The sequence below is a fragment of the Pelecanus crispus genome, chromosome 6 (assembly GCF_030463565.1).
Source record: "Pelecanus crispus isolate bPelCri1 chromosome 6, bPelCri1.pri, whole genome shotgun sequence".
NCBI classification, from domain to species: Eukaryota; Metazoa; Chordata; class Aves; order Pelecaniformes; family Pelecanidae; genus Pelecanus; species Pelecanus crispus.
The window spans coordinates 2,357,453-2,382,788 of record NC_134648.1 but is presented as its reverse complement, the minus strand read 5'-3'; the positions used below and the strand labels follow the sequence as shown (position 1 = coordinate 2,382,788).

Below are 25,336 nucleotides of genomic sequence, written 5' to 3'. Positions count from 1 at the left end.
CGAAAATCCCCGTCAGCCAGCACAGCTTCTCCTTTCTTGGGGCTTTCCCTGTGTCCCCCAAACCTCAGGCGGGGGCTTTGCCTCCCCCCGCCACCAGCACAGCTCTCCTGGGTCCTGGGCACCAAAACCCTTTGCTGAGGTTGGGGTGTCCCCCTGCTATGGGGGGTGCCGAGCCCTGCGTGTGCCGGGGGATGTTGTGCACCCACCAGCACCCACCGGAGCCTCCCAGGACCAATGCAAAGCTGGGGTGAGCCGAGCTCGGGGCTGCCATGTGCACACCCCCCCGCAAAATCCCTGAGTCACGAGTGCACAGGGGTTTATTTTGCAGCCTGCTTTCCTAAGGAAATGGGGCTGGGGGGGGGGGCTGTGTGTGCCTGTTTGCCTCTCGCACTCTGATATTTTCCACTGGACTCGGCAGCAAGACAGCGCAAAGCTTTTAAGTTTCCGTAAGTTTAAAAAAAAAACCAAAAAATTAGTAGCTGAGAAAGGCAGGAAGCTCAGGGGTGAGAGACAACGGGCATGCACCCTCCCAGCCCTCCACACCCCCAAACTTCCACCCAGACCACAGGAGTTTCCAGCCCCTTGCAGCATCCTCCAGCTCCTCCATGCCCTTGCACCCCCTCCTGGCCCCAAAACAAGCCCCCCGGGGCTCCCCGGGGCAGGGGAAGAGCCCAAAGCTCCGCAGCCCGCAGCCATGGCTCCCGGCATCCCCGCGGCCCCGGCCGTCAGGCAGCCCCACTTGGCAGAGGGCCGAGCTCTCTGGGATGGGGGGGGTGATGAGCTCTGCGATGAGCAGCAACTGGGCGAGGGAAGAGCCTTGAATCCGTGTTTTTTGGCTGCGGCGGGGGGGACACCCAGCACAGCCCACCATGTTTTTAACATCCACCTACCTGCCGCCGACCTCCCTCCTGCCAGGGCTCGGCAGGCAGAGAGGCGGGGGAGCTGGGTGGCACGTTTTTGGGGGCACCGTGGGTTGTCCCCTGCGGGTCTCTCATGCCGTGGGGTGCAGGGGGGTGTGAAGGACCCTCCAGCAGGCAGCACCGAAAGGCGCCGGCCATGTCACACCTGCCCCTGGCCCCGCGAGCATCCTCCTGCCCGCCTCAACCCTAGAAAATGGGGGAGAAGGAGGGAGCCCCACGCTCTGCTCCATCACCCCACGGAGGTCCCAGAGCTTGGGGGAGCCCGAGTCCCACGGCGTCACCGGCGATGCCGTCCCAAGCCCGTGCCATGACGGCATACCATGCGGCTCCTGCGAGATCCGCGGCCCCGGGGGGGCTGAGCGTGACCCCGCCAGGTCCCCGTGACACCCGTGACCCCGCGGGAAGCCGCAAGCGTGTGGCGTGGTCCCCGGAACGGAGCCCACCTCCTCCTGACCCCCCCCCCCCCTCCCTTTTCCCCTCCCGCGAGCGTGCAGGATAGAGCCACCCCATCGCGCTCCTCCGCCCCACGGCGCTGAGCTGGCTTCCTGCAGCCCTCGACCACAAGCCGGGAGCAGACGGCACGCGAGCGGCAGGCAGCGCGCGGGGCCGCGTCCCAACCATGTCCCCGAGCCGCTGAGAGAGGCGGCAGGAGGACAGGACCACCCGACATCCCCCCCCCCAAGTGCCATGGGGCTGCCCCACAGCCGCTGAGCAGGATGGAGGGGCTCTGCCTGCTCTTGGCGGCTCTCTCCGCCGCAGCGTCTGGACCAGGTACGTCAACATCCCCACCCTCTCCCTTCCTGTGTGCCGGGACCCCGGGGTGGCGGCTCTGCTGATTTCGGAGCTTGGTACCTGCCACCTCCCCGGGCTGGGTCCTGCTGGGGCAGGGGGTGCCGGTGCGTGCACATAGATGTTACCGGCGGGGTTTCGGTGCCGAGCGAGAACGCTCTGCAGGCAGCTCTGCAAAGTCGAGCTCTTCCCCTTCCCGAGGCTCTCGGCACGGCCGGTCTGACCTCCGCCGCTCCTCGACGCGCCCCTCGCTGCCCGCTGGGACCGAGGGACAGGGGTCCTTGCTGGGGGCTGGTGACTCTGGGGACCCTAAAAGGCCTCCACGGGGCCGTCCCACCCGCCGGCTCCCGCCCTTGGCCTTGCGGCGACAGGGCGATGCTCTCCCGGTTTTGGCAAACACAGGCCAAAACCCACCCGCTCGCATCAGCAGCATCACCCCAGGATGGTTTTTGGGGACGATGCCGCCTGCTCCCCCCCGGGTCTGGCAGGGTTTAGGGTGGTTTCACACCCGAAATGGCTGCCAGAAGCAGCCTCGATGCCTCTGATCAATCAGGGAACCGTCGCCATCGCCCTCGCTTCCGCTAACAGCTCCTTCCCGCACCTTCGCCGACGCGCTGCCGGCTGCCTGCACCCTGCCTGCTCAAGGCACGGTGCTGCCCGGCACCGGGACCCCCGCGGAGCAGCACTTCCCCACCACGTCCCCCCTCTCCTGCGCTCATCCCTTACCTTTTCCTTTAATTCTTTTTAACACTAAACCAGAGCCCACCGGCTAAGGCGGTGGTTTCCCATGGAGCCCACCGGCTCCCCAGGATGCCCAACCCATGCACCCCACCAGTCCCCCCCAAATAACTACAGAGGCCTCTTGCAGCGATCGACGAGCAAAGGTGGGAGCAGGCCCTGTCAGCAGGGCGGGCTGACGTAGCGGTTTGCAAAAAAGTGCCCTTTTTTGGTCAGAAATCATTATTGCAATAATTGCATTATCGCGCCCCATGCAGTTGGGGTACAGAGAAAGCCACAATTTTGGTGGCGATGACAGCGAGCGCACCTCGCATCACCCGTGGGGGTGAATCCTTCGCTCCGGAGAAGCCGAATGGTGAATTTTTCCAGGATAACCGCAGGAGCCCGGCGAGCAGCTCAGCTGCAGCAGGCTGCTGCTGTGTTGCTGATGTGATGCTGCGGCAAATGGATGGGAGCGAGGGGACGGGGAGGATGGGATTGAGCCCCGCGCCCGGAATGGTGCCGTGCCTGGAATGATGCCGTGCCCTTGGGGTGCCTGGGGAGAGGGAAAAACCCTAAAATAAGACGCCGCTGGCAGCAGCATCCACTCCCCTGCGGCACCGACTGGCGGGGGGCCGTGCTGGGGGTGCGGGCAGGCAGGGACAGGCAGCGGGCAGACCCCCTCTGGGGGCAGGGGCGGTGGGTTGGGGGGCGGCAGCGGCGGCAGCAGCTCGGCTGCGTGGCAGCATCCCACGCTTCAGCTTTCCCACCGGCGAGCCGTGTCCCGGTGTCACCGCATTTAGGGTCAGATCCTGCCTCCCCCATCCTGCGAACAGATCCCACGCCAGGATTTGGCCCCGGGGCACGTTCCCCACCCCTGCGGGGGGCTGATGTGAGGACACGGGGGTTGAATTTTAGGGGTGCAAGAGAGCCCTGCCCGCGCGGCCAGGGCTTGAGGGGGCTCCACACAGGGCCACCCATTTTGCCCATCCTTCCCCAGAGCAGCATATTTTTTTCGGGGGGCCGGGGTGCACATTCCTGCACCCTCCCTGTCTGCCCCCCACCCTCCCCACGGCTGCGTGCCGGGGTGCCAGCAGAGCCACATCCCTCCGGTTTGCCATCTGTGAGCTGCCGAGAGCCCAGCAGCCGGCACGGGAGCGGCGAGCCGCCCGCTTCGCCTCCGGCGCTGGCGGCAGCCGGTCCGTCTGCTCCTTGCCGCATCCCCGCGCCTTGCCAGGAGAGCCGGGGCTGAGCCAAAAAAGGGGTGGTTGGCCCCCCGGTGCGCACTGACCTTACTCCTGCTTTCGCCTTGGCGGCTGCCAGCTCTCGGCGGGGCGCTGGCTGTGCGTCTGTCCGGTGGCATGTCCGTCTGTCCTGCAGCCATCAGCCCCGTGCTCCCACCGTGCCACCTCCTGCCGCGCTCAGAGCGACCGTCCAGCCCCTGGGAAGAGGGATGGGGGGATCCCGGTGGGCTCAGCCCCTCGTACCCTCTGCCCCTTCCTCCTTGCAGCCCCTGCAGAATGGATGGGACCTCCCAGCACCCCGGCAGGCAGCACGGCTGGAAACATCTCGGTGGCACCAGGTGAGCGCGGGAGGGCCAGGGACCTCCTTGCACCCACATTTCGGTGGGGAGGGGAGAGTCTGGGGGCGGCGGCATCCCATCCCGCTGCTTCTGCCACGTGGAGCTGGCAGTGGCATGGGAGACGGTGCCAGGGCCGCCTCTACCCCCTTCCCCTCCGTCTTGCCCAGGTCCCGGCACGCTGCGGCTGGCCGGCGGCCGGAGCCGGTGCGAGGGCCGGGTGGAGATGGAGCAGGCGGGTGCCTGGGGCACGGTGTGCGACGACGCCTGGGACCTGGCCGACGCCAACGTCGTGTGCCGGCAACTGCAGTGTGGCTGGGCTGTGCGTGTCCACGACGCTGCTGCCTTCGGCCGGGGAACCGGCCCCATCCTCCGGGATGAGGTGGGCTGCGAGGGGCACGAGGAGCATCTCTGGGATTGCCCGGCCACGTCGGAGCATGACTGCAGCCACAAGGAAGACGCTGGCGTGGTTTGCTCAGGTGGGTCTGGCATGTGCCGCGTCCAGCAGACATCAAGCAGGGTTTGGGATCTGGTGGGCAGAGGGATCAGGCAGGGCGCAGGCAGCGCATCCCCAGCTCCGCTCTCTGCCCGCAGAACACCAGGAGTGGCGGCTCTCCGGCGGCCAGGACGGTTGCGCCGGCCGGGTCGAGGTCTTTTTCCGTGGGACGTGGAGCACGGTGTGCGACAGCACGTGGTACGAGCTGGAGGCGAGCATGCTGTGCCGCACGCTGGGCTGTGGGGAGCCCCTCCGGAAACTTTCCTTCGGCCACACGCTACCCGGCAGGATGCTCTACCAGTGCGGGAGCCAGCAGCCATCGCTGGCCGACTGCCACTGGACCTACAATAAATCGGCTCCCTGCCACCAGTCCCGGGCTGCCGGCGTGATCTGCAACGGTATGGGACCCCCCCACCTGGCCCCGTGGGTGTTGGGGGGGCTGATCGCCTGCTCGTGGCCATGGGGGTCCCCTGCAGATGAGCTGCAACCCGGCTTCTTCCGCCCCCGTCCCCCGTCCCCCTCCTGCCAGGCTCCCAGGGCTTGCAGATGCCAACCACGATGGCCGTGGTGACACCGGGCAATGTCACGCTCCTGAGCGGTGAGTGTCCTGCAGAACTCCAGCTGTGACCCGGGCTTGGGAGGGCTGCAGGGAGCGCCCAACTCTCCCCCCCTTACCTGGAGAGAGGGCGTCCCAGGTGCCACGAGCTGTGTCCGTTCTCTGTCGCAGCCGAGGAGGGCTCCCCGACCGCGGGGGCACAGCCGCTCCTGCACATGCCCCTTTTCATCCTCTGCCTGGTCCTGGCAGCACTGCTCCTGCTCACCGTGCTGGCCTTCACCGCCGCCCTGCTGAGGGTGAGGAAGATGAGCGGTAAGGAGCCCCAGCGGGGACATGGCAGGCTCTGGCCGTGGCGGGGGGTGACACTGCCAGCCCAGCCAGGGCCACCCCATTTCCTGGGCTCAGCTCAGCCGCGGGAGCGGGGTCGGCTGTGCCATGGAGCAGCTGAGCGGGCGCACCCCCTCCTTGTCCCCACAGCCCACACCGTGTCCTCCCTCGGGGTAGCCGGGCCGGTCCTGGTGACCCACAGCGCCCAGAGCCCCGACGTGCCCTCCGGAACCTCCAACGACTACAGGGAGATGCCCTCCAGCATTCCCAAAGGACCAGGTAGGTCTGGCAGATCACCGGCCCGCCGCGGGGGGCTGTGGGGCAGGAGGTCCCGGCTGGCGATGGCTCCCCCATCCCTGTCTTGTCCCCCAGACCCGCCAGTCACAGCCGTTCCCGCTGCCAAGGACTCCGACTCCGATTACGAACACTACGACTTCAGCAGCAAGCCGCCCGTGGCCCTCTCCACCTTCTACAGTGAGCATCCCACCCGGGCCCGGGACCCCCACCGCCCTGCCCCGGGGTGCCCGGGGGTGCCCCCGCTGATGCCCCCTCCCTGCCCTCCCCGCAGACTCGCTGCGCCGGCCGCCCGGGGACCCCCTTCTCCCGCTGATGCCCAGCCAGGACGGGATGGAGCCATTCCCCGTGGAGGGTACGACACGAGGGGTGCCTGTCCCTCTGTCCTGCAGCACTGGCTGTCTGCCCATCCTGCCCATGGGTGGGTGAGGGGCCGCCCTGCAGCCGGGGCTAACGTGAGCCCTGTGCCCCGCAGTGCCGGCCAGGCTGGGCCCCCCGTCCCGCAGCAGGGTGAGCAGCTCCTCCACCTCCTCCTCCTCCTCCTCCGAGCCCTATTGCAATAACGGCGCACCCCCCCCGCACACCTGGGTCTGCCCCCCCGCCAATGGCACCCACCAGCACACAGCACCCACCACCCACAGCTACAGCAACTTCCCTGGCACAGGTGGGCACTGCCGGTGGGCTCTGCGGTCCCAGGGTCCGGAGCAGGGATGGGGTCAGCCCTGGGGACAGGAGTAGGGATGGAGAGACCCCAAGGATGGGAGCAGGGATGGGGACAGCCCTGGGGACAGCCCTGGGGATGGGAGTGGGGATGGAGAGACCCCAAGGACAGGAGCAAGGGATGGAGGGACCCCAAGGATTGGGAGCAGGGATGGGGACAGCCCTGTGGAGGGGAATGAGGGTGGGGGGACCCCAAGGATGGGAGTAGGGATGGGGACAGCTCTGGGGATGGGAGCAGGGATGGAGAAGACCCCAAGGATGGGAAGAGGGATGGGGACAGCCCTGGGGATGGCAGCAGGGATGGAGAGACCCCAAGGATGGGAGCAAGGGATGGAGAGACCCTGGGAATGGCAAGAGGGATGGAGACAGCCCTGCAGAGGGGAGCAGGAATGGGGACAGCCCTGGGGATGGGAGCAGGGATGGAGAGACCCCAAGGATGGGAGCAGGGATGGGGACAGTTCTGGGGAGGGGAATGAGGGTGGGGGGACCCCAAGGATGGGAGCAGGGATGGGGAAAGCCCTGGGGATGGGAGCAGGCATGGAGAGACCCCGGGGGATGGGAGCAGGGATGGGGACAACCCCAGAGAGGGAATGGGAGTCGGGGACCCCAGGGGATGGGCGCAGGCATGAAAAGTGGCAGTAAAAGAACCTGTTTCCCCCAGCTCCCCCAGCAATGCCCCAGGTACCCACCCCAGTGCTCTCCCACCCCTGGGTTCCCGTGTCTCCAGCAGATCCCGATCCCGCCGACAGCTCCAGCACATCCTCGGGGGAGTGGTACGAAAACGTGCAGGGCGTGGAGCCACCCAGGGACCCGTCCCCGCACCCCGGTGAGGACCCCGCGCTGGTAGGGCAGGAGCTGGGCGGCACGGGGGGGGTTGCAGGGCTCCTGTGCCCCCGCAGCATCCTCCTCCCGCTCGCAGCCCGGCTCTGCCCGACGGCCTCTCCCTTGCAGGCTGGCCAGCTCCGTCCTGCCCCTCGGGGGGACACGCACAGGACCCCGACTCCTCCGAGGGCAGCGACTACGATGACATCCAGGGTTCTGCCTACTGAGGCTGCCAGACCACCACGGACAGAGGGGCATGGCAGGGGGGACCTGGCACTGCGTGCAGCCGAGGACTCGCCATCCCGCTGCCCACATCTCTCGATTTTTCCGTCTGTCCTCCATGCCTGGGCGCGGGCACCGGTCCCGGTGGCACCCGGGGGGGGATGCTCAGCGCAGGCGAGATGTGCTGGGCTGCGTGCTGCAATTAAAAGCTTTTCCCAGCAGGTCGCCGTGTCTCTCGGCCAGCAAGGCTGGGTCACCAAGCCACTCCCAAGGGCTCCCGGTTGCCCGTGGGGCAGCAAGGGATAAGTGACCCAAAGATGTCCCTTCCTGCGGTCCCCTGCCAGGCTGGTCACGGCCACGGCGAGCGGCATCGCCTGCACCGGCCGCAGGTCTCGGCTGCTGGCAGGGACTTGCCGGAGCTGGGCAGGGCAGGAGCAGCCAGACCTCCCGTCCCCAGCCCACGGCAGCAGGGAGAGGGGAGAGGCAGGGCCTGATCCAGCCCCACAGCACTGCGGGTGGCCATCGGTCCTCAGGGCTGGCCCTGCAGGGGGGCAGGTGGTGGGGATGCGGGGTCGCAGTGTCCCACAGCCATCCCCAACACTCTGTGGCAACACAGCGATGGATACAGAGACCCCCCCAACCTTCCTCGCACTCCGCCGGGCCATGGGCTACCCATCCCGGGGACACGCTGGCCACCGTGCCCATAAACACTGGCTGGGGGGCTTGAGGGATGCTGGCAGGGGAGGCACTGGGGTCCCATCCTGAGCACACTGGACAGTGCTGTATGGTGGTGCTGGGGGGTCCTGGACCCTTCTCACCCCAGCCTGGGGCTGCAGGGCAGATACCAAGCTGGGAAGTGGGACATAGCCAGCTTCCAGGGTGGATTTGTCCCCCTCGCCCAGAGCTCAGGGGGTTGGGGTATGGCCCCCGAGGAAGGGATAACCCCCTCCATGATCCCCCACGCCGGGGAGAAAGCTGGGGCATCCCATGGTCCTCCCAAGCCCCAGCAGGATGCCCGAGCAAAGCAGCATCACCCTGTGCCATGCACAGCTTGGGGACAGGGACACCGATGGGCTTGGGGGGCTGCACCCCGCTGAGCTAGGTGCTCCAAGCCATGGGCTGGGACCCCTCTGTCCCCCTGCCCCAGGGGGCTTCCCTGCGCCCCACGTAGCTCTTTCCGCCGGCAAGGCGAACCCGACGGTGCGTCTCCTGCTCCGACACCCACCGGCGGGTTTCCATCTCCCCGGGCACGGCGAGGTGGAGCCTCGGCGGAGGTTGGGGTTCAGACCTGCCCCCGTGGAAAATTTGCCCCCCGCCACATCCTTCAGCTGTTTACCGAGGCGAGAGGCTCCGGCGGCCCCGAACAAAGGGGCTGTGCCGCAACAAGGGAGGAAGCACCAAAATAGCAACAAAGCCCTAGACAAAGGGGAGCGAGGCGAGAGCAAGGAGGTGGCTGCTGCGAGCAGAGGGGGGACAGGAGCGGGCACGGGGGGTGGGCACAGGGGGTGCCCCCAGCTGCGCTCGCGACTCCCCGTGCCAAGGGAGGAGGTGGTGGCACCTTTGCAAGGGCAGCTCTTGGGGCCATTTTGGACCATGGCTTGGCTGGGCAGTGACCTGGGGGATGCTGATGCCCGGGCGGTACCGATGCCCGGGGGTACCGATGCTCCGAAGCGGGGGGATAACCCAGTTCCCATCATGGTATGGGACAAAGGACCCATGCATCACCTCCAGCCACACACCAGTGCCAACCATTTATTCGAGCTGCTGGTCCTGCACGCGGTGACAGGTGCTGGGAAACGCCACTTCCACCATCATTAGGATAACAGCGGTGTGCTGACAGCCGAAAAGCCCATTCCTGCTCGCACCAAAGGCAGCTCCTGCCTCTTAAAAGGCTTCTCACGGACAGGCAGCATGTCAGCACGTCCCAGCGCTCCCCCCGACTCCTCCGGAAAGATATTATAATCATCCTTATCTGTCACAGCATGCAGACGATGCAGAGCTGACTTGCATCGCTGGCGGCAAGCAGGGATGCTCTAACCGAGCTGCAGCACAAACCCTACCTGTGCCATCTCAGAGCCTCCAGACACAGCCGCGGCTCGGAGGGGAGGTCTGGGCCCCGGGCACCCCACATCCATGGGGGTCAGACATCCTCGGATAACGGGGAGAGGTGGACTTTTCCTAGAGGCAAAGTGGCCCGGGGTGCTCGGGGTGAATCACTGACCTCAAGTCAATTTGGGGTGAGGGTCTCAGCTCCCCATGTGACCCCCAAGGTTGGCCCCGGTGCAGCCCCAGCTGAGTCCCATGGGAAGGGTTGGCCCAGGAGCAGGTCTGGGTCTTGCACCCCTTTCCCAGTGCATTGCCAAAGCCGTGCCAGCCCAGAGCCCATGTGTGGGTGGGGGGCAGCACCAGGACCCCCAGCACCCCATGGGACACCCCAGCAGGGCTTGCTCCCATCACAGCCCCAGCCTGATGTTGGGGGCCAGCAGGACCCCCCAGGATGACCAGGAGGGATGGGAATGAGCGGGAGCAGCCCACAGCCTTGCAATGCGGGGGCTCAGCGCTGCCCAGTGCGGGGACGGGCAGGAACGGGGCCCCGCTCTGCCTGGCCAAGGGGATGTGGAGGCTGCAAGAAGCCAAAGGAGCTGGGAAGGGATTGCAGAGCTGGGTTACCTCCAAGGGATGCCAGGGCCTGGCTGGAGACGGCGTGCTCATGCTGCCGGCATCGCCTAGCATCGCTGCTCGGCCTCCTTGAGCATCTCTGCCTGGCCCTGCCTGCACCCAGCAGCCCACGGCTGCCTGCCACCCACCGCACCCCAGCGAGCTTCCTCTTGAGTCATGGAAAATCTTCAACCCGGAGAGAGTTTTGGGGCAGGAAACTCCCAGGGGAGCTGAGCTCCTGCTCTGGGGTTGGGGACCAGAGCATCCCATGGCTCCGGGCAGCAGCCCAGGGTAGTGGCAGCAGGAGGGGACGGGAGCTCTCCCCAATGTCACCGAGCTGCCCGGGAAGCTCAGTCCCCCCAGCACCACTCCCCAGGCACCAGCCGGGCACTCTCCTTTCAGCAGAAACACCACCGGGTCAATGGAAAACAGCTGCCTTTGTTAGCATGCATGACCTGGATTTGGAGGAATTAATTAGGGCACAATCAATTAACGCCTCTTCCTTCCCCTCTCCATCACCGCCCGTGCCCCACGTGCCCTTGCAGGGATATACGGTGTTCCTGGGGTGCCAGCAACTGGGAGAAGCAAGGACATGCCTGGATGAAACCTTCCCAATCCCCATCCCAGGGGGCCATCACGGTGCTTCGGGCGCTGCCGTGGCCTGCGGGGCACGTGGCGGCTGGGAATGGCGTGGCGTGGCATGGCACAGCGTGCATCAGCTCCTTTTGCAGGAGCCGGTGGCATGGGCAGCGCCTGGCACGGCGTGTTTCCTGTCCCCGTGCAGCGGTGCCGCTCACCTCCATGGGTGACCGCAGGCAGCGGTGATGGTGATGGTGCAGCCGGGGCAGAGCTGAAGCAAGCCGGCGAGAAGGAGGAGGGAAGCAGCCACCAGCACGGGAAAGCTATTTTTGGCAGGGACCGCTGTTACGTGAGAGCGGCCGCAGGTCTCCCTGCGGCAGCGAGGGTGGGATCCGGCCCTCGTGGGAGCTTGGGCTGGTGGGTTTAGTGGCCGTTGGTTTTCCATGCTGCAATCCAGCATGCCTGCTCCTGAAGCAGCTCACCGGCACCAGGGAGCTGCCGCTGGGGCTGGGATTTCCGCCCGGTGAATGCCGCCGGCTCCGACCACCCAGAACCCCCCCTGCACCTCCCAGTTCATGTCCCCCAGTTCTCCTTTGGGTGCCAGCTCCGGGTGCTTCTGGCTTGGCCATGCTGCCTTCCAGCCACCGGCAGCTTTTTGGGGACCCAAGGGAGAGCTGGGGTCCCCCGAACCCCCCAGCATTGGTTTTTTTTTCACCATCCCTCTGGGCTCACACCCTCTGCAGAGATGGGGGGGCTGAGGGGGGGGGACTCCGGAATAGGGATGCGGTGGGGGCTGAGCCCCCCGGGTTTCTCTCCCCTTTGCTGTTGCTCTCATGCTCAGCGGGACCTGGGGAGGCAGCTGCCAGGTTGAGGCTTCAAACGAGCGCAGACGTGACGCAGAAAACCACAGAGGGAGGAAAAACAGCCTGTTCCTGCCCGTCCCCCCTCGCCTGCCTTCCCTGGGCAGGGTAGCAGAGGCGGCGGTGCCCCTGGCAGCCTCCCGCTCAGCCGCCAGCGCCGGGGCGGAGGAGGCGGCCGGCCATGCCGACGGCAGCCCGGCTGTCCGCGCTGCGCCTGCTGCTCTTACTGGGGATGTGGGGTGAGTACGGTGGGGTGCACGGCGCTGCGGAGGGGCGGGGGGTGCTGGGGCCCTGGCTGCTTTACCCAAATGCACCCGCCGGGCTGGCAGCTCCGGTGCCGGGGGTGCCCAGGGGGACCCAGCCTTGCCCCAACCCGGGACCCCTGAAATCCCATGGCGAAACCCCCCAGCTTTCCTGCTGCCAGGCAGCCGGGAGGGTTTTAGGTGACTCAGCCCCGTGCCCTTGGCCATGGGCTCAGCGGGATGCCCGTCTCAGCTCACCCATGGCACCGTGCCAGGGGTCCCATGTGCTCGCCCTGGGCAAGCCCGAAGCAGAGGGGCTCGGGCCAGGCAGGGCGAGGGGCTGGTGACCAGCGGCGGGGCTGCCGAGCCCCCGCCGAAACGCGGGCAGCGAGGTGAGCACGGGCACGCCTTGGCTGGGGCCATGCAGGTCTGGTTCCCCCAACTCTGGGGGTCCCTGGGATGCTCGTCGCACCCCAGGAGCGAGCCTACAGGTGCCGGGGGGCAGCCAGCCATCCCCCCATCCTCATTCCCTGCCAACTCCTGCCATCCTCAGCCACCCCTTGATCCACGTGGCATCCGCCGGCACCGCGCCGCTCCAGCTCACTGCGGTGATGGTGGCACCATCCACTGCTGCGTGACCAAACCTTCCTGCCCGCGGTGATGCTAGCTAGTCAGCGGTAATTAGCAGGCGCCCTTGTCCGTCTTTTTTCAGCCATAATTATCCACCAGCAGACGGATGGGCAGCCTGGCAGGCAGCACTATGGCCGGTTGCATGAGGTCGTTTGTATTTATTTATTTTAATTAAAGGTGTGAGGAGGAGGAGTGAGAGCAAATTCACCGAGAAAGCCAGAAAATGCTCTTCTATTGCCAAGGAAAAAGCCAGCAGGACCCAGCCTCCTCCTCCGGCCCCCGGCGCCGGAGGGGCACGCGGCCAGCCCGGGGCTCCGTCCTCACCGCTGAGCTTTGGGGACAGAGGTGTCCCCCCGGCATTACAGCCGGATCTGCGCCGACTATGGCACGGCCGGCGAGCTCCTGGCCACCACCGCTGGCTGCTTGCCGCTGGCGGCATCTTTGCCCTGGCGAAAAGCTGACCCGAGCCCGCAGAATCCCCTTTCTCCCCCAAAATAACCAGCGACAGGTCAAGAGCCAGGAGCCCCTGCCCCAGCGTGGGGGCTCCTGCCTTGCCCGGGGTGAGCAGCCGGACTGACGCCCTGTCCCTCTGTCTCTTGCAGCCGTGCCCAGGCATGAAGGAGTGGTCATGAGCCCTGGAGGTGAGCATGCATGCGGGCAGCGCCTCGAGGACCGCGCCGCGGCATCGTTAGCGGCCCTCGCCCGTGGCTTCGTTAGCATGGCGGCTGCCAGAGCTGCCTCGGCCGGGAAGCCGGCTCCGCTGCATCGTGGGCTTCTTGCAGCCGGGTCCCCTGGCTCAGCCCCGTGGCGCCTGCACCCTCCTGAGCCCCCCGCCTGCCCATGCACCCCCCAACACTCCGTTTCCTTCCTGCCCCACTTTGCGAGAAGCCCCGGCTGCCATCGCGGGGCACGCTGGTGCCAAGCCGCACGCCTGGCTGCAGCGACGAGCCGGCAAGGGCTTTTCCAGCCCCGGGTGGAAGATGCACTGCAAAGGGAAGGAAAGCCCCTAACGCCTGTGTTTTCCCCGCAGAGCCCAGCCTGCAGCTCACCGGTGGCGGCTGCCGCTGTGCCGGGATGCTGGAGGTGAAGTGGAAGGGCGGCTGGAACCGCGTGTGCCAGGAGAGCGTGAGCCAGGTCGGGGCTGTCATCTGCCAGCGGCTGGGCTGCGGCCCCCCTACGGCCAAGCCCCCCCGTATCCTCTTCAACAGCGGGAAGGAGTCCTACACATCGTTGCTGTCGTGCGTGCAGCTGGCATCTCCGCCGGCGCTGTGCCGCTGGAAGCTGGGAAACTGCACAGAGCATGCCATCCTCGCCTGCAGCGGTGAGCCTGGACCCCCACCCTGGCCACCTCCAGCCCTGGGGTCCAGCCGCCCCGACCTGGCCCCTCTCTTCTCGTTTCAGAGCTGGTGAAAACCACCCCCGAGCCCCCACCGGTGCCCCCGACCACCACCCCGGAGCCCACCGGTAAGAGCCCCATCCCTGCCCGGCCCCGGGCACGGCAGAGGGGAGCGGAGCGGCAATGGCCAAACCGGGGAGCAAACGGCCCACCACTTTGCGAGATGGCTTGATCTCATTGATAGTGTTTGCACTAATTAAGCTTCAGACGTGGCGGGCTCGGGGACTTTCTGCTCAAGAATGGAAAGAAATGTCGTCCCGGTCTGTAACGAGATGCTTTTTGCCCTGTCCCTTGCCAGGACCGGCCAGGCTGCGGCTGGTGGACGGGGATTTTGTCTGCTCGGGCTTCATGGAGCTGCACAAGCAGGGGCTGTGGGGAACCGTGGCGGCGAGCCCAGGCATCTGGCCAGAGCTAGCCACCCGCATCTGCCAGGATGTCGGCTGCGGCGCCATCATCAACATCCAGGACGGTGGCAAGCCGGAGCGGGGAAGCCACTTGCCGGTGCGGTGGGAGGTGGTGGAGCCCTGTGAGAGCCATTCGCTCCTCGACTGCTTCAACAGGACCAGCGCCCGGTGGCGGGGAAAGCCTGCCTTCATCACCTGCTCTGGTGAGAGCTCGCCCTGGTGCAGCACCGTTCCTTCCCCCGGACCCCCGGTTTGCCCCGGCCGACCGGCTGGGTTGCTCCCGGCGTGCTCCGGGGCCGTGGGCTGCTTTCCCCGCTGCGGAGGTGGGAGAGCCCCGGGGGGGTGATCGCTGGGCTGGATGCCCGGCTGCGGGCTGGCCGGGCAGCTGAAGCCCTGAGCAGGGCAACAGCCCCATCCCCGCCTGCCCCATGGACCCCGTCCACCCACTCCCGCCCTTCCTCTCCTGTGTGCGAAGGCAAAACAGGAAATCTCCCCGGCGTGCTCGGTTCCTGGCAGCGGCACCCCCAGCCCTGAGCTTCGAATGCAGCAGCGCTGCAAGTAGGAAAAGCCGGGCAGCGAGCGCAGCGCACAGCAAGCGCCATGTTAGCACCCCAAAACCCAACACGGGTGTGCGGGGTATCCCGGCAGAGCCCGGCACCATGCTCGTCCACGCTTCTCGGCTGTGAGCATCTCCCTGCCACGAGCATCTCCTTGCAGAGCAGCTTGGTGCTGGTGCCGCGGCACGGAGAGCCAAGCCGCCGGGCTCGGAGCTGGCTCGCTCCGCGTCCTGCCATCTGCCCAAGCTTAGAAGCCCGCCTGCGGGATTTGGGGGTTTGAGGGGCTGCACCGCGGCAGCTGGCGGAGCGGGCTTCCCCGCTGCGTTCCCCACAGGGACAGCTCAAAGCTCCTCAACGCCTGGGCCTGGAACGGTTCACGCACATCCCCCGGTCCCCGTGGCACAAGGGGAAGCTGAGATGCCCCGCGCATCCCTGCGCCGGTCCCAGGGGAAGGAGGACCGCGTGCTGGCAGGATGCCGAGCCCCATCAGCCGGCCGCGATGTCTCCCCATGGGTCTGACCCTCTCTCTGCTTCTCTCCCCCAGGCTCCCCGCCCCGGGCGCTGCGGAGGCTGGCAGCCGGCCCCACGCCTTGCGAAGGGGACATGGAGGTCTTTCACCAGGGGCAGTGGCGGGCACTATGTGACAACAAGGACTGGCGGGACGCGTGGGGCAGGCAGCTGTGCCAGGAGCTGCAGTGTGGGAACCTCTCCTCCAGCACCACGGTCCAGGACCCCTCCTCGATGGGTGTCGCCTGCAAGGTCTCCACCCTGCACCTCTGCCCTACCGGATTTGAGACCCCCAGCACCTGCTCCCGGACCAGAGTCGTGTGTAAGCCGCCGTGCTGGGCTTGATTCCCGTGGGACCGTGGGGTACAGGCAGCGCTGCCGGTGCCAGGCATCCCCGGCTGATGCTGGGAGCTGGGATTTCCACGTGTGAACACCCGGGGAATGGGCAGAGCGTGCGAGCTCGGGGCAGGGGATGGGGAAAACCTTGCCAGGGCTCCCCGCAGCCCTCCCGGCAGGGCAGTGGGTGCTCAAGCTCCCGGCATCAGCCTCCGCCTGGGCACAAGGGTTTCGTCTGGTGACGCCCGTCCTCCCCCCAGGCCAGGACTCAAAGCCGCATCCCACGGGCGTGCCGGCAGGCACCATCGTGAGCATCTGCCTGGCCCTGCTCCTCTTCGGCATCCTCTTGCTCATCTGCGGCCCTCCTGCCTACAGGAGGCTGATGAAGAGAAGTAGGTGACAAGCTCTGGATCCTCTCCTCCTCCTCCTCCTCCTCCTCCCGCTCTGCCTCCCTCAGCCTTGCCATCGCCACGTGGCAGCTCAGGGCTGGCAGCTCCCGTGCATCCATCCCTGCCTCTTTCCCCCCCATCTCCTTGGGGAGAGGGGCTGGGGAGGTGCATGTGCCGCTCAGCCCCACAAATCCCCCCTGCCCCATCGTCCCCAAGCCTGCCCCATCGTCCCCAAGCCTGCCCCACGCAGCGCAGGCAAGCAGAGGGGGGTGGCTGGGGTGCGCTTTGCAGGCTGCGGTGGGGATTAGGCACTGAGCGGACACAAAAGAGCAGGCGGAGGGTCTCACGGGGCGGCGGGGGGATTACCGGGAGGGGGGAGATTATTCCGGATGGCATATGGGGCCGGTGCGGGGGGAGGCAGCCAGAGGAAGCGCGAAGCTTGGGGCAGGGGCATCAGGCAGGTCCTGGGAGAGATCCCGCTCTCACCTCCCACCTCTGCCTTCCAGTCTCCAAAAAGAAGCAGCGCCAGTGGATCGGCCCCACGGGACTCAACCAGACGGGTGAGGAGCCGCGCGGCAGTGCCCCCGCCGTGGGGCTGGGGCTGGGTTTGGGGCTGGCTCGGGGGCCGCTCGCTCCCGGACCGCAGCAGGCGCCGGCGGGCGGAGGTGTGAGCGGCGCTCGCGCCCAGCCCCGGCTCTCGCTTCCTGCCACCGCGTTGACTCATCGGCGCGATATTAACTCAGCCGGGAGAGCCGAGCCCCGGCTCGCGGTGCAGGAGCGGGTCCCGCTTTTACTCAGCCCCCTTCACCTCCCGGGCGGTGGGGCGGGTACGTTGCCTCGAACCTGCTGCTGCAAGCCCCCAAAACCCCCCTCAATCTTCATTTGTCTCCCACCGTCTCTTCCAGTTTCTTTCCACCGTAACAGCACCGTCACCCTGAGGCCGCGGGCCGAGGGGCAGCGGGCACAGGGTGGGGACAACGACTACGCTCAGCCCCCCCAGAAGAGCTCCTACCTCTCGGCTTACCCAGGTAAGCGCAGGAGGAGGCCGGGAATGGCTCCTCCGTGCTCCCTTCCCACACACGCCGGTGGGGATGAACCGCCCAGGCAAGAGCATCACGGCAAAACTTTTGCCACCACCGGGCGAGGGGCAATGCCGGGGTTTGGGGTGCATCCCCAGCTGCCGTAATGAGCCGCATCCATTCCCCCGCAGCCCTGGAAGGAGCGTGCAGAGCTTCCAATCCTCCGGACAACTCCTCCGATAGCGACTACGACCTGCACTCTGCCCGCAGAGTGTGACCTTCCCCCCTCTCCTCGCCAGAGCTGGGACCCCCTCGGGCTGCCCTGGTCCCCAGCTGAGCCATGCCCGCCCCCCCTGCCTGCCACCCAAAGCTGTCCCAGGGGTGGTCACGCACGTGGCAGCAAAGCTGTGCAACTGCTGAATTAGCGGCTTTTCTTGCATTTTTGGCAAGCGACCTCGTTTCCTTCACCAGCCAACTTCCCGCCCTGCAGGCAGAGGTGGGATGCAGCACAAGAAAAGTAAATTTTGAGCAACCCGACCTAGCAAAAGATGTCCCTGCCCGTGGCAGGGGATCGAACAAGATGATCTTTGAAGGCCCTTTCCAATCCAAACCCTTCTGTGATTCTACGCAATGATGAACTGAACGAAGCTGACGGAAGAGATGACAAATACCTGCGCTGCTCACCTCGGGAGAAAGCACGCCTGCACCCCCCCAGGCGCGATGGAAGACCTTCCGGGGGTTGATTCCCCCCAGACCCTGCCAGAGTCAGAGCCAAACCCGCCCGGGCTCCTCCGTATCCACTCATAGCGGGCACCAGGCACGCATCGCTCAGCTCTACCCCAGCCTGGCTCGGCTTCGGCTGCGCCCCGGTACCCGAGCATCTTTTTGAGAAAGCTTCCTCTTGCTTTTGAGCCTCCCTCATCGGGGAGTGCGAGGTGGGGTTGGTTGGGTTTTTTTTAAGCTATTTGTATGAGTCTAAGAGGCAGCTGGGTTGCAGCAGGCTTCATACCCACGCTGAGAGCCGAGCAGCCACGCTCACGGCCGTTTGGAGGGGGTTTGCCGGCTTCTCCGTCTCTCAAAACCAGGATAACCACACTCCTCCTCCCACCCAGGCCGGGCTGAAAGCGAAATCGGCTGCTGTCTGCCAGGCGCTCCGATACCGGGGTGCTGAGCTTCATGAGAAAGACTGCGAGACCAGTGTCTGCCGGGTTCCCGGAGGAGCCATGAAGACATGCGCTCGGCTGTGTTTGCGTGGGACGGCGCGAGATTTGGGCAGATGCATAAAGCAAAGCACGGATGGGAGGAGCGCAGGGAGGGTAGAAATAGTAGGAACAAGTCTGAGATATTTAATAAGCAATAACCGTCGTAATAAAATTGTTTTTTTCTAGTAATTACATCTTGTTCGCTTCCTTCCAACGCTACCAGTGCCATTCCTCAGACCATTAACCCCGCCAGCCGGGGAGGGAAAATGCAGGACAGCGCCGGTGCAAGGGATGAGCAAGAAACGGTGCCAGAGGAGGGGAGAGACGGGCTGAGGCAGAAGAGCCCCACGCAAAGGGGCCCCTTAGGGAAGATGAAAACAAGCAAGCAGGAAAGATGAGTTTGAAGAAGATGGTCTTGCGAGAGGGTGAAAGGTTTTATTGACAAAATCAAGAGGAAGTTGGTGTGAGGACGCCAGGAGGGCATAAAAAGATCGATAAAAAAGCGTCAGCTGGATGCCCTGTCATTTCCGAAAGCAACCACTGCTGTGACCCGGCGTGCAATTTATCAAATTTTATTACTGTAATTAACCACAGTTAAGGAATTGTTTCCATGAAACCCCACAAGCATTTGCCTTGTTCTAGTCCATTAGTAATCTCTCCTTATAAATAACTTACAGGGATACGGGCAGGATTTGTAGTATAAAGTGCTGAGCAAAGCAAATCCCATTTCCATTAACATTGATGCTCTCTCCGTGACCTAGTGTTTCCTGAGAAGGGGGATGTGAGGAAGGCTGGAGCCTGTAGCACCCCAAATAATCGCCCCATTCCCCCGGGCGCTGCAGGAGAGCCCAGGGATGCAGGAGGCTGCGTTTCACAGAGCTGGGCAGGAGGCACCGACTCCCACTCCTCCCCGTGACCGAAGGCACGTGCCCCAAAAGCAGCAGCAGCCCGAGATGTTGTGCCAGCCCGGTTTACTTCAAAAGCACAGATAATATCCATGTGTTGAACTCTGGGGAGCTACCGAAACCTTCATGCCCTCGGTAAGGCAGCGCACAGCCAGCACAGGCTGGGAAAGGCTCCTGTGCTGGACAGGAGCAGCAGCAAAGTGTTTTTTTTTCCTCCCCGGGTGAGCTGGGAGCACCTGAACCCCTCAAAAGTTGGGAACAGCGTCTGCTTTGGAGCACACATCCTCACCGCGCAGGCGGAGAGAGCGCTGGGGGGAAGCCCGACCTCACAGCCGGCTGGGAAGGGCTCAAGCAGAGCTGGCGTGGAAGTTATCCCGCAGCAGTATAAAAATACAGACAGATCTCAAAGGCCTGGCCCACCCAAGGGGCGAGCTACCTGCTTCTCCCTGCTGCAATCGCTTACGAATCGCCTGCAAGCCGGGCTGGCTCTGCCTCTCACTTCCAGGAAGGTCCTTGGAAAGCAGTGAGTATTTTGTGTCAGAAATACTGTCAGAGATTCCCAGCGTGTCTTTTAAAGACCTGTGAAAAGGCTTAGAATTACGATACTATATCTGTTACCCACAAAGCGAACGACAGGCACACACGGAGCAGTCTCTCTCGCACGCACGCACACACACAGACAAGGGGGTCCGGCACGCAGCAGCTGCAATCAGTGCACATCGTTCCCGCGTACCCCAGCCAAGTACCTCGATAACTCGCTGGTTTTCACACCAGAGCCTGGACGAGCTGATTTGGAAGCAAACGCTTCAGCCCACCAGCGATCGTCACAAACCCAACCTAGAGCCGCAGCCCTCGGGGGCAGCGTCAAGCCTGCCCGACCCCCGGAGCAGCTACCGTCTCTTATCCTGCGTAATGCTTTCGCACCCACGGGTCGAAGAGCAATGCTCTGGGCTTGCTCTTCTTCCTCAGTCCACAAAAAGAGGAGGGAGCAGCAGAGGATGCTCCCCAGGAGTCCTGATTTAGTAGCCAGGCCAAGCAGGGCGCTGAGGGTTTGGAGTTGGGGGGTACCCAAAGGGTGGGAGCGGTCCAGGAGGATACGGAGGCTGCGGGGGGACTGGGAAAGTAGGGAGCGGGGGCTGGGTCGGGTAGGGGCACTGCGGTCTCCCTGCCCCAGCGGGGAAGTAGGGAGGGTACCCGGGTCTGGGCGGCGGAGGAGAGGGGTGAGAGCCAGGAAACGGTGGGGGCTGAGGCGGGCCCCTGGACGGAGACCAGGAATAGCCTGGCGCTGGAGTCGAGCCTCCCGAGGGCGGTTTGGGATACCCCGGCGCGGAGTCGGCAGCCTGCGCTGGTGGGTATCCGGGACCTGGAGGAGGTTTATAGGGAAACGTGGGCTGGTTGCTCGGCTGAGAGGAAGCGACGTGTCCCACGGTGACCGGGGAGCCAGAGAAAGGAGCGGGAGGGAGAGCTCCGTGGGCTGTGGGGCCGACCGGCATGCTTGGGGCTGGGCTGTAGGGCAAAGGGAAGGAAGGAGCCCCTGAAGGGAAGGGCTGCGGCTTCGGCGGCTCTGCGGGCCCAGGTACGTGAGGAGGCGGCTGCTGCTGAGAGTCCCTGCCGGGCTCCTGAGATGCTTCTGACTTCCTCAGTATCTCCTGCAGCTTTTCAACTCTGACCCGGCGCAAGTGAGACAACTTCCTCATCACAGAAAACTGCTCGAGAAATGTCTCCAGGGTCACTTCGCCCTCCAGGAACTTCTCGGCCATTTTCTGGAAGAGAAGACAGCCTCGGGTTCAGCGCTGCATCCCTCTACTCTCCTTCCCCAAGCCCAGCTCAGGATTTATGTCTCTGTCAGACACACAGGGGACCATTGCACCACACACAAGCAAACAAAGGGCAGTCCAATTTTTTGGAGCAACAACGCCAAACTACAAAGAGATAATCCTTGATTTAAAGGATTAGGCTTGGGAGTGTAACTGCAAGTCTTCGAGGACTAATTGCTCAAATTGCTAATGGATTTAAACCTTAAGCTCACCTCAGACTCCTCTTCGATTTTCTGGCTTTCCACCTGCAAGAGATCCAGCAAGGTCTGAGGATGCATTGCTGCTGAAAATTTCTCTGGGGAAACAAAGAGAGCAGTAGAGCAAAACGTTAAACACAAAGCAGGGAAAAATCATTAGCACATAGCCCTGTTGCACTCTCATGGGAGTGCCTTCCTGCCTCGGAAACTGTTGATGCACAGAGAAAATGGGAAGAGGAAGGAACTTCAGCCACTGCTGCACTAGAAGGGTTCTTCGCTGGGACAGCATCCTTGATCTGTCCAACCGAGTTTGACCAAGAAACAGGAGACTATAGATCTTATACACAGCAGAGACCTTTCTGCCACCACCCTAAAGTTTTTCTGCTCAGTATGGCCAAGAGAAGCAAAAGGGAAGGATGTTGCACTAACTACAACCCACGTGACTCCATCGGAAAGGGTGCAAGGTTTGCAAATGCTCACCCAGTTTTGCCTTTTGCTCTTTACACCGCTCAGCCAGCTTCTGCAGCTCTTCGTATTTGTTAGAGAGGTCGGTGCGCCCCGTCTCCAGCGGCGCTTGGAACTTCAGGTTCTGCTCGGCCAAGCTCCGGTTGGCAGCAAGGGCCATCTCCCTTTCCAGCTGCAGCTCCTGAACCTGCGGAAGGAGACGTGACAGTCACGGTGGGTGAGGTGCTACCGAAGCCCAGCCTGCTCCTTGCTGGCGTCACGCCGTCCGCACGGACCTCCTGGGACTCCAGGGCCAGGCGCTCAATCTCCTCTGCATTTTCCTGCAGCTCCTGGAGTTCCTCCACCGTCCGGTTCCTCAGGGTGTCCATCCTCTCAGAGGAGTTGCAGACTCCTAGGAAGAGGAAAGGAAGTCAAATAAAGACGAAGTTTTCTAAAGCCAACCGCAAATAGATCCTAATCCTATTAGGGATTTAAAACCAGCTTTGCTAAACTGCTTGAAACAGCTATGCCAAAGAGGTTCCCCTGTGCTATAAAGAATCAGTGAGCCCGAGGGCAGAGCGAGAAGGAAAACAGAACGTTATCTACTTGTTCCTGCTTTGGCAGCTGACTTTTTTTTCCTTTTCACAACGTATTTGGAAAGATTTCTTGTGTGCGCCAGACAGTTTTGTCAAGGGAACACCTACTCACAGCCACTCGATAGCAGGGCGACGTCACCCTGACTCTCAAACTCCAGCTGGCTCTCACTCCACCGTCCCATTCCAGATTCCCCTTCTGCCGAGCAAACTTCTCAGATCTGCTCGCATCCAACTGTGCCCACGGCGGGGCCACTGTCGCCACCTGTGTCTTCCTGTACCTCACCACCTCTCCAGTTCCTTGGCTCCTGTCTCATTTGACGCATTTTTTTTATATGTGTTTTCCTTTCAAGCTATGTGGTGCCATCATTTCCCTCCCTTATTGCTGCTACGCTTAGAAAACATTAAGTGACAGCCTTAATCATACGTGGTGAGCTTGATCCAGTACTTGCGATTATAAAAAAATGGTGAAATATTACTAAAATCAGGGAAATAATGGATTTTCTGCATGATGTCCATGACTTATTCCAAATAATCCGGGCTGTCTGATAATATTTAGCAAATATCCGATGTTCATGTCACAGGTTCTAAGATGCGGGACATAATAATATGGGAATGCACTAAAAAACAGGTGAGAAACACGGGAGCAGTGCTCTCCCACTGAAAGGGAAAGGGACATACCAAACAGCCAGCGGGGATTTCAGCGTTGTGCTAATTGTTTGCGGCTCTTCTACCTTTCAGCTGGGTGAAACATCCCAACGACAGCACTCTGGGAACGTTGCATCAGCCTCTGCACGTAACACAGGATGACAAAGTAAGGCTGAGGGTTACCAAATCTCTTCACTCAGGATCCAGCCAAACCCGTCTGAGTAACAACCGCGTACAAGCTGGGAAACGAGCTCCCTTACTACGTATACATGTATGTAACTTCATCACTCTGCATACAGAAATAAACTTATGGGGTTTTTTTTGTTATTAACGAGGTTCACAGAGCATAAGAGGGAAAAATTAGGAATAGTGGCAAGCAGAAAGCTCAATCCCCGCTGCCGTGCAGGCGCAGAGATCACAGATGGTCCATGGGAAGTGCCAGCATGGCCCCCAGAAGGGCAGACGGAAAAAGCTGGGCACTGCCCCGGCTCCGGCCGGGCACCAGCACGGGGCAGGGGCTTTCGCCTCACGGATCTCGCCGGTTTTTAGCAGCGTTCCGGTAAGACACAGCCAGCGAGGTGACACTTTGCCTCTCCGAGGGGCAACGCAGGGACCCCGGTGGCTCGGAAAGGCCGAGGGCACCGGCGAAGGGCTGCCCACCGGACTGCCGCACCCCGGTCATCGCCTCGGTGCTCCGTCCCCGGTAAGGGGAAGCCCCCCCCACCGCGCCGGGGGTGCCCGCCCAAGGCCGCCGGCCGCACCACCCCGGGGGAGCGCAGAGCGAGGCCGGCCCGGGGCCGCTCTCCAACCGGGACACGGCGGAGGCTGCTCCGCCAACACCGGGCCCGCCCTGGGCGGCGGGGGGGGACGGCAACCGGGAGGCTGCGGCCCACGGTGCGGGCGGAACGGGGCCTCCCCCGCGGCCGCAGCTCCCGGTACGAGGCCTGAGCCCCCCCAACCCAGAGGTCCCGGCTGCAATGGCCCACCGGAGGGGCCGTGAACGCCGGGGGCAGCAGCTGGCCGGGTCCGCCTCCCCTCGCAAGACACAAAAGTGTGTGTGTGGGGGGAGGTCTGCGTTACCGGCTCCGCCGCCCCGGCCCGGGACTCACCGCCGCGCAACCGCGACCCTCCCTCCGCCGCCCGCTTCCGGCTTCCGGCGTGGGAGCGGAAGTGGGCGGTGCCACCGCGAGGCTGGGGCGGGGGGGGCGAAGCGGCTCCCCTTCCCGGCGGGGGGGGGGGAGGCCGGTGGTACATCTCGCCGCCGCCATCTTGTGGCGGCCTGGTAGGCGGAGGGAGGCGCGGCCGGGCCCTGGGCTTCTGTGTCAGGGCTACCGTGCCCGCGCAGGGAGGCTGTATTTTCTAAATACTTTGTCTTTTTTAAACGAATACGCTGTCTTTGCCTGTTGGTGTAGCTCTCCTCGAGCTATGGCCTGCTTGAGCCTCTGCGTCTTACATATTTGTATCACGTAGGGCTTGCCCTGACACTCTGGTACCTTCCCCCAGCTGTGCCTCCCTTATAATTGACTCTAATTGAGTTTTATGCCTTCCTGGAAAAATTGTCGGTCTGCTAAATTATTTTGTGGTGTTATCGATGCGTCCTCACTCCAGTCTTCAACACCATAGCAAATTAACTTGGGTACGGCCATTGGCGTTGCCTGATTCCAGCGTGAGCTTGAGCACTGCTAGCAACAGGTTTGTCAGCTTCCTCTGTCAGCCCAGGGACGGTAAAACAGGAGCTGCTCGTCGAAGCTGCTGGTGAGCGCACGTTCCCCACGTCGCCCTGCCTGCCATCAGGGCCATCGAGGTTTGGAGCAGTGAGAGCAGCTCTGCGGGTTCTTCTGTACGTCGATCCAAAGTCTCCACGTGAGCCCTGAGCAGCAGCTGCTGCATGGACACTTTTGTCTTCAGTGGCTCGTTCACAAAAGCAGAAAGCCATAGAGCCACAGCCAAAGATTAGGCGAGATTAATCGTTATGACAAGAGTTAAAAGGAGGGCATTACAACAAAGCTTAGTGCTGCGTACAGAGCAGGCAGCTGGTTGAAATTCAAGCGTTGGGTTGGATTTACGGTGAGATTTGAAGCAGTTTCTGCCTTGTCACGACCTCATCAGCGCCTTGCAGCTGGGGCCTCCCACGCAGTTCATGTTTTGCGGAGGTCTAAGAGCAAGGAGAGCTGCTGCAAAGCCACGTTGTTCTCTGCAGGTTGTCTCGTGCTGAGTAGCAGCTGGTGTTACAAGCACTCAAATGCCTGTTGTTTCGGGTGACTTGGAATTCTGTTGGCCGTAATCCTGAGCAGTCCAGCCTTGTGAGAAATAAAAATTAAATTAAAAATTCATTGACAGGTAAAGGGATGGAGACAACGTGAGCTTGGAGAGGTAAGTGTCAGTGAAGGTGTAGCAGAGCTGGAGATGGGACATAAGAGTTGATGGAAGTGCAAGAGAAGAGAGGACAGAGAAGCAGAGAAGGTGAGATAATGGATACAGAGTGCTTAGCTGTGGGCTGAGATACCGCTG

At 63.3% G+C, this 25,336-nt stretch overlaps 3 protein-coding genes across 4 annotated transcripts; 2 read left to right on the top strand and 1 right to left on the bottom strand.

Moving 5' to 3' along the window:
• Positions 1 to 2,738: 2,738 nt before the first annotated feature.
• Positions 2,739 to 7,447, top strand: CD6 (CD6 molecule). The gene is made up of 11 exons (XM_075712267.1): positions 2,739 to 2,802; positions 3,937 to 4,008; positions 4,176 to 4,484; positions 4,600 to 4,899; positions 5,031 to 5,099; positions 5,229 to 5,369; positions 5,535 to 5,663; positions 5,757 to 5,858; positions 5,953 to 6,099; positions 7,069 to 7,230; positions 7,341 to 7,447. Exons 1-11 carry the CDS (start codon positions 2,739 to 2,741, stop codon positions 7,445 to 7,447), a joined length of 1,602 nt encoding a protein of 533 aa, XP_075568382.1.
• Positions 7,448 to 11,720: 4,273 nt separating this feature from the next.
• On the top strand, positions 11,721 to 17,319 carry CD5 (CD5 molecule). Its single transcript, XM_075712260.1, has 10 exons — positions 11,721 to 11,778; positions 13,014 to 13,052; positions 13,442 to 13,732; positions 13,813 to 13,875; positions 14,106 to 14,414; positions 15,313 to 15,597; positions 15,872 to 16,003; positions 16,507 to 16,560; positions 16,906 to 17,028; positions 17,211 to 17,319. Exons 1-10 carry the CDS (start codon positions 11,721 to 11,723, stop codon positions 17,294 to 17,296), a joined length of 1,440 nt encoding a protein of 479 aa, XP_075568375.1. The 3' UTR covers positions 17,297 to 17,319.
• A 1,431-nt stretch (positions 17,320 to 18,750) lies between these two features.
• VPS37C (VPS37C subunit of ESCRT-I) lies at positions 18,751 to 23,961 on the bottom strand. 2 transcript variants are annotated; one of them, XM_075712279.1, is made up of 6 exons: positions 23,935 to 23,961; positions 22,859 to 22,967; positions 21,881 to 21,996; positions 21,621 to 21,792; positions 21,156 to 21,238; positions 18,751 to 20,889 (listed from the first exon to the last, which is right to left on the bottom strand). In XM_075712279.1, the coding sequence occupies exons 3-6, from the start codon at positions 21,971 to 21,973 to the stop codon at positions 20,146 to 20,148; spliced, it is 1,092 nt and encodes a 363-aa protein (XP_075568394.1). In that variant the 5' UTR covers positions 21,974 to 21,996; positions 22,859 to 22,967; positions 23,935 to 23,961; the 3' UTR covers positions 18,751 to 20,145. The 2 variants fall into 2 exon arrangements, with proteins under 2 accessions (XP_075568394.1, XP_009476439.2); XM_009478164.2 differs by lacking the exons at positions 22,859 to 22,967; positions 23,935 to 23,961 and adding an exon at positions 22,293 to 22,311.
• Positions 23,962 to 25,336: the final 1,375 nt, after the last annotated feature.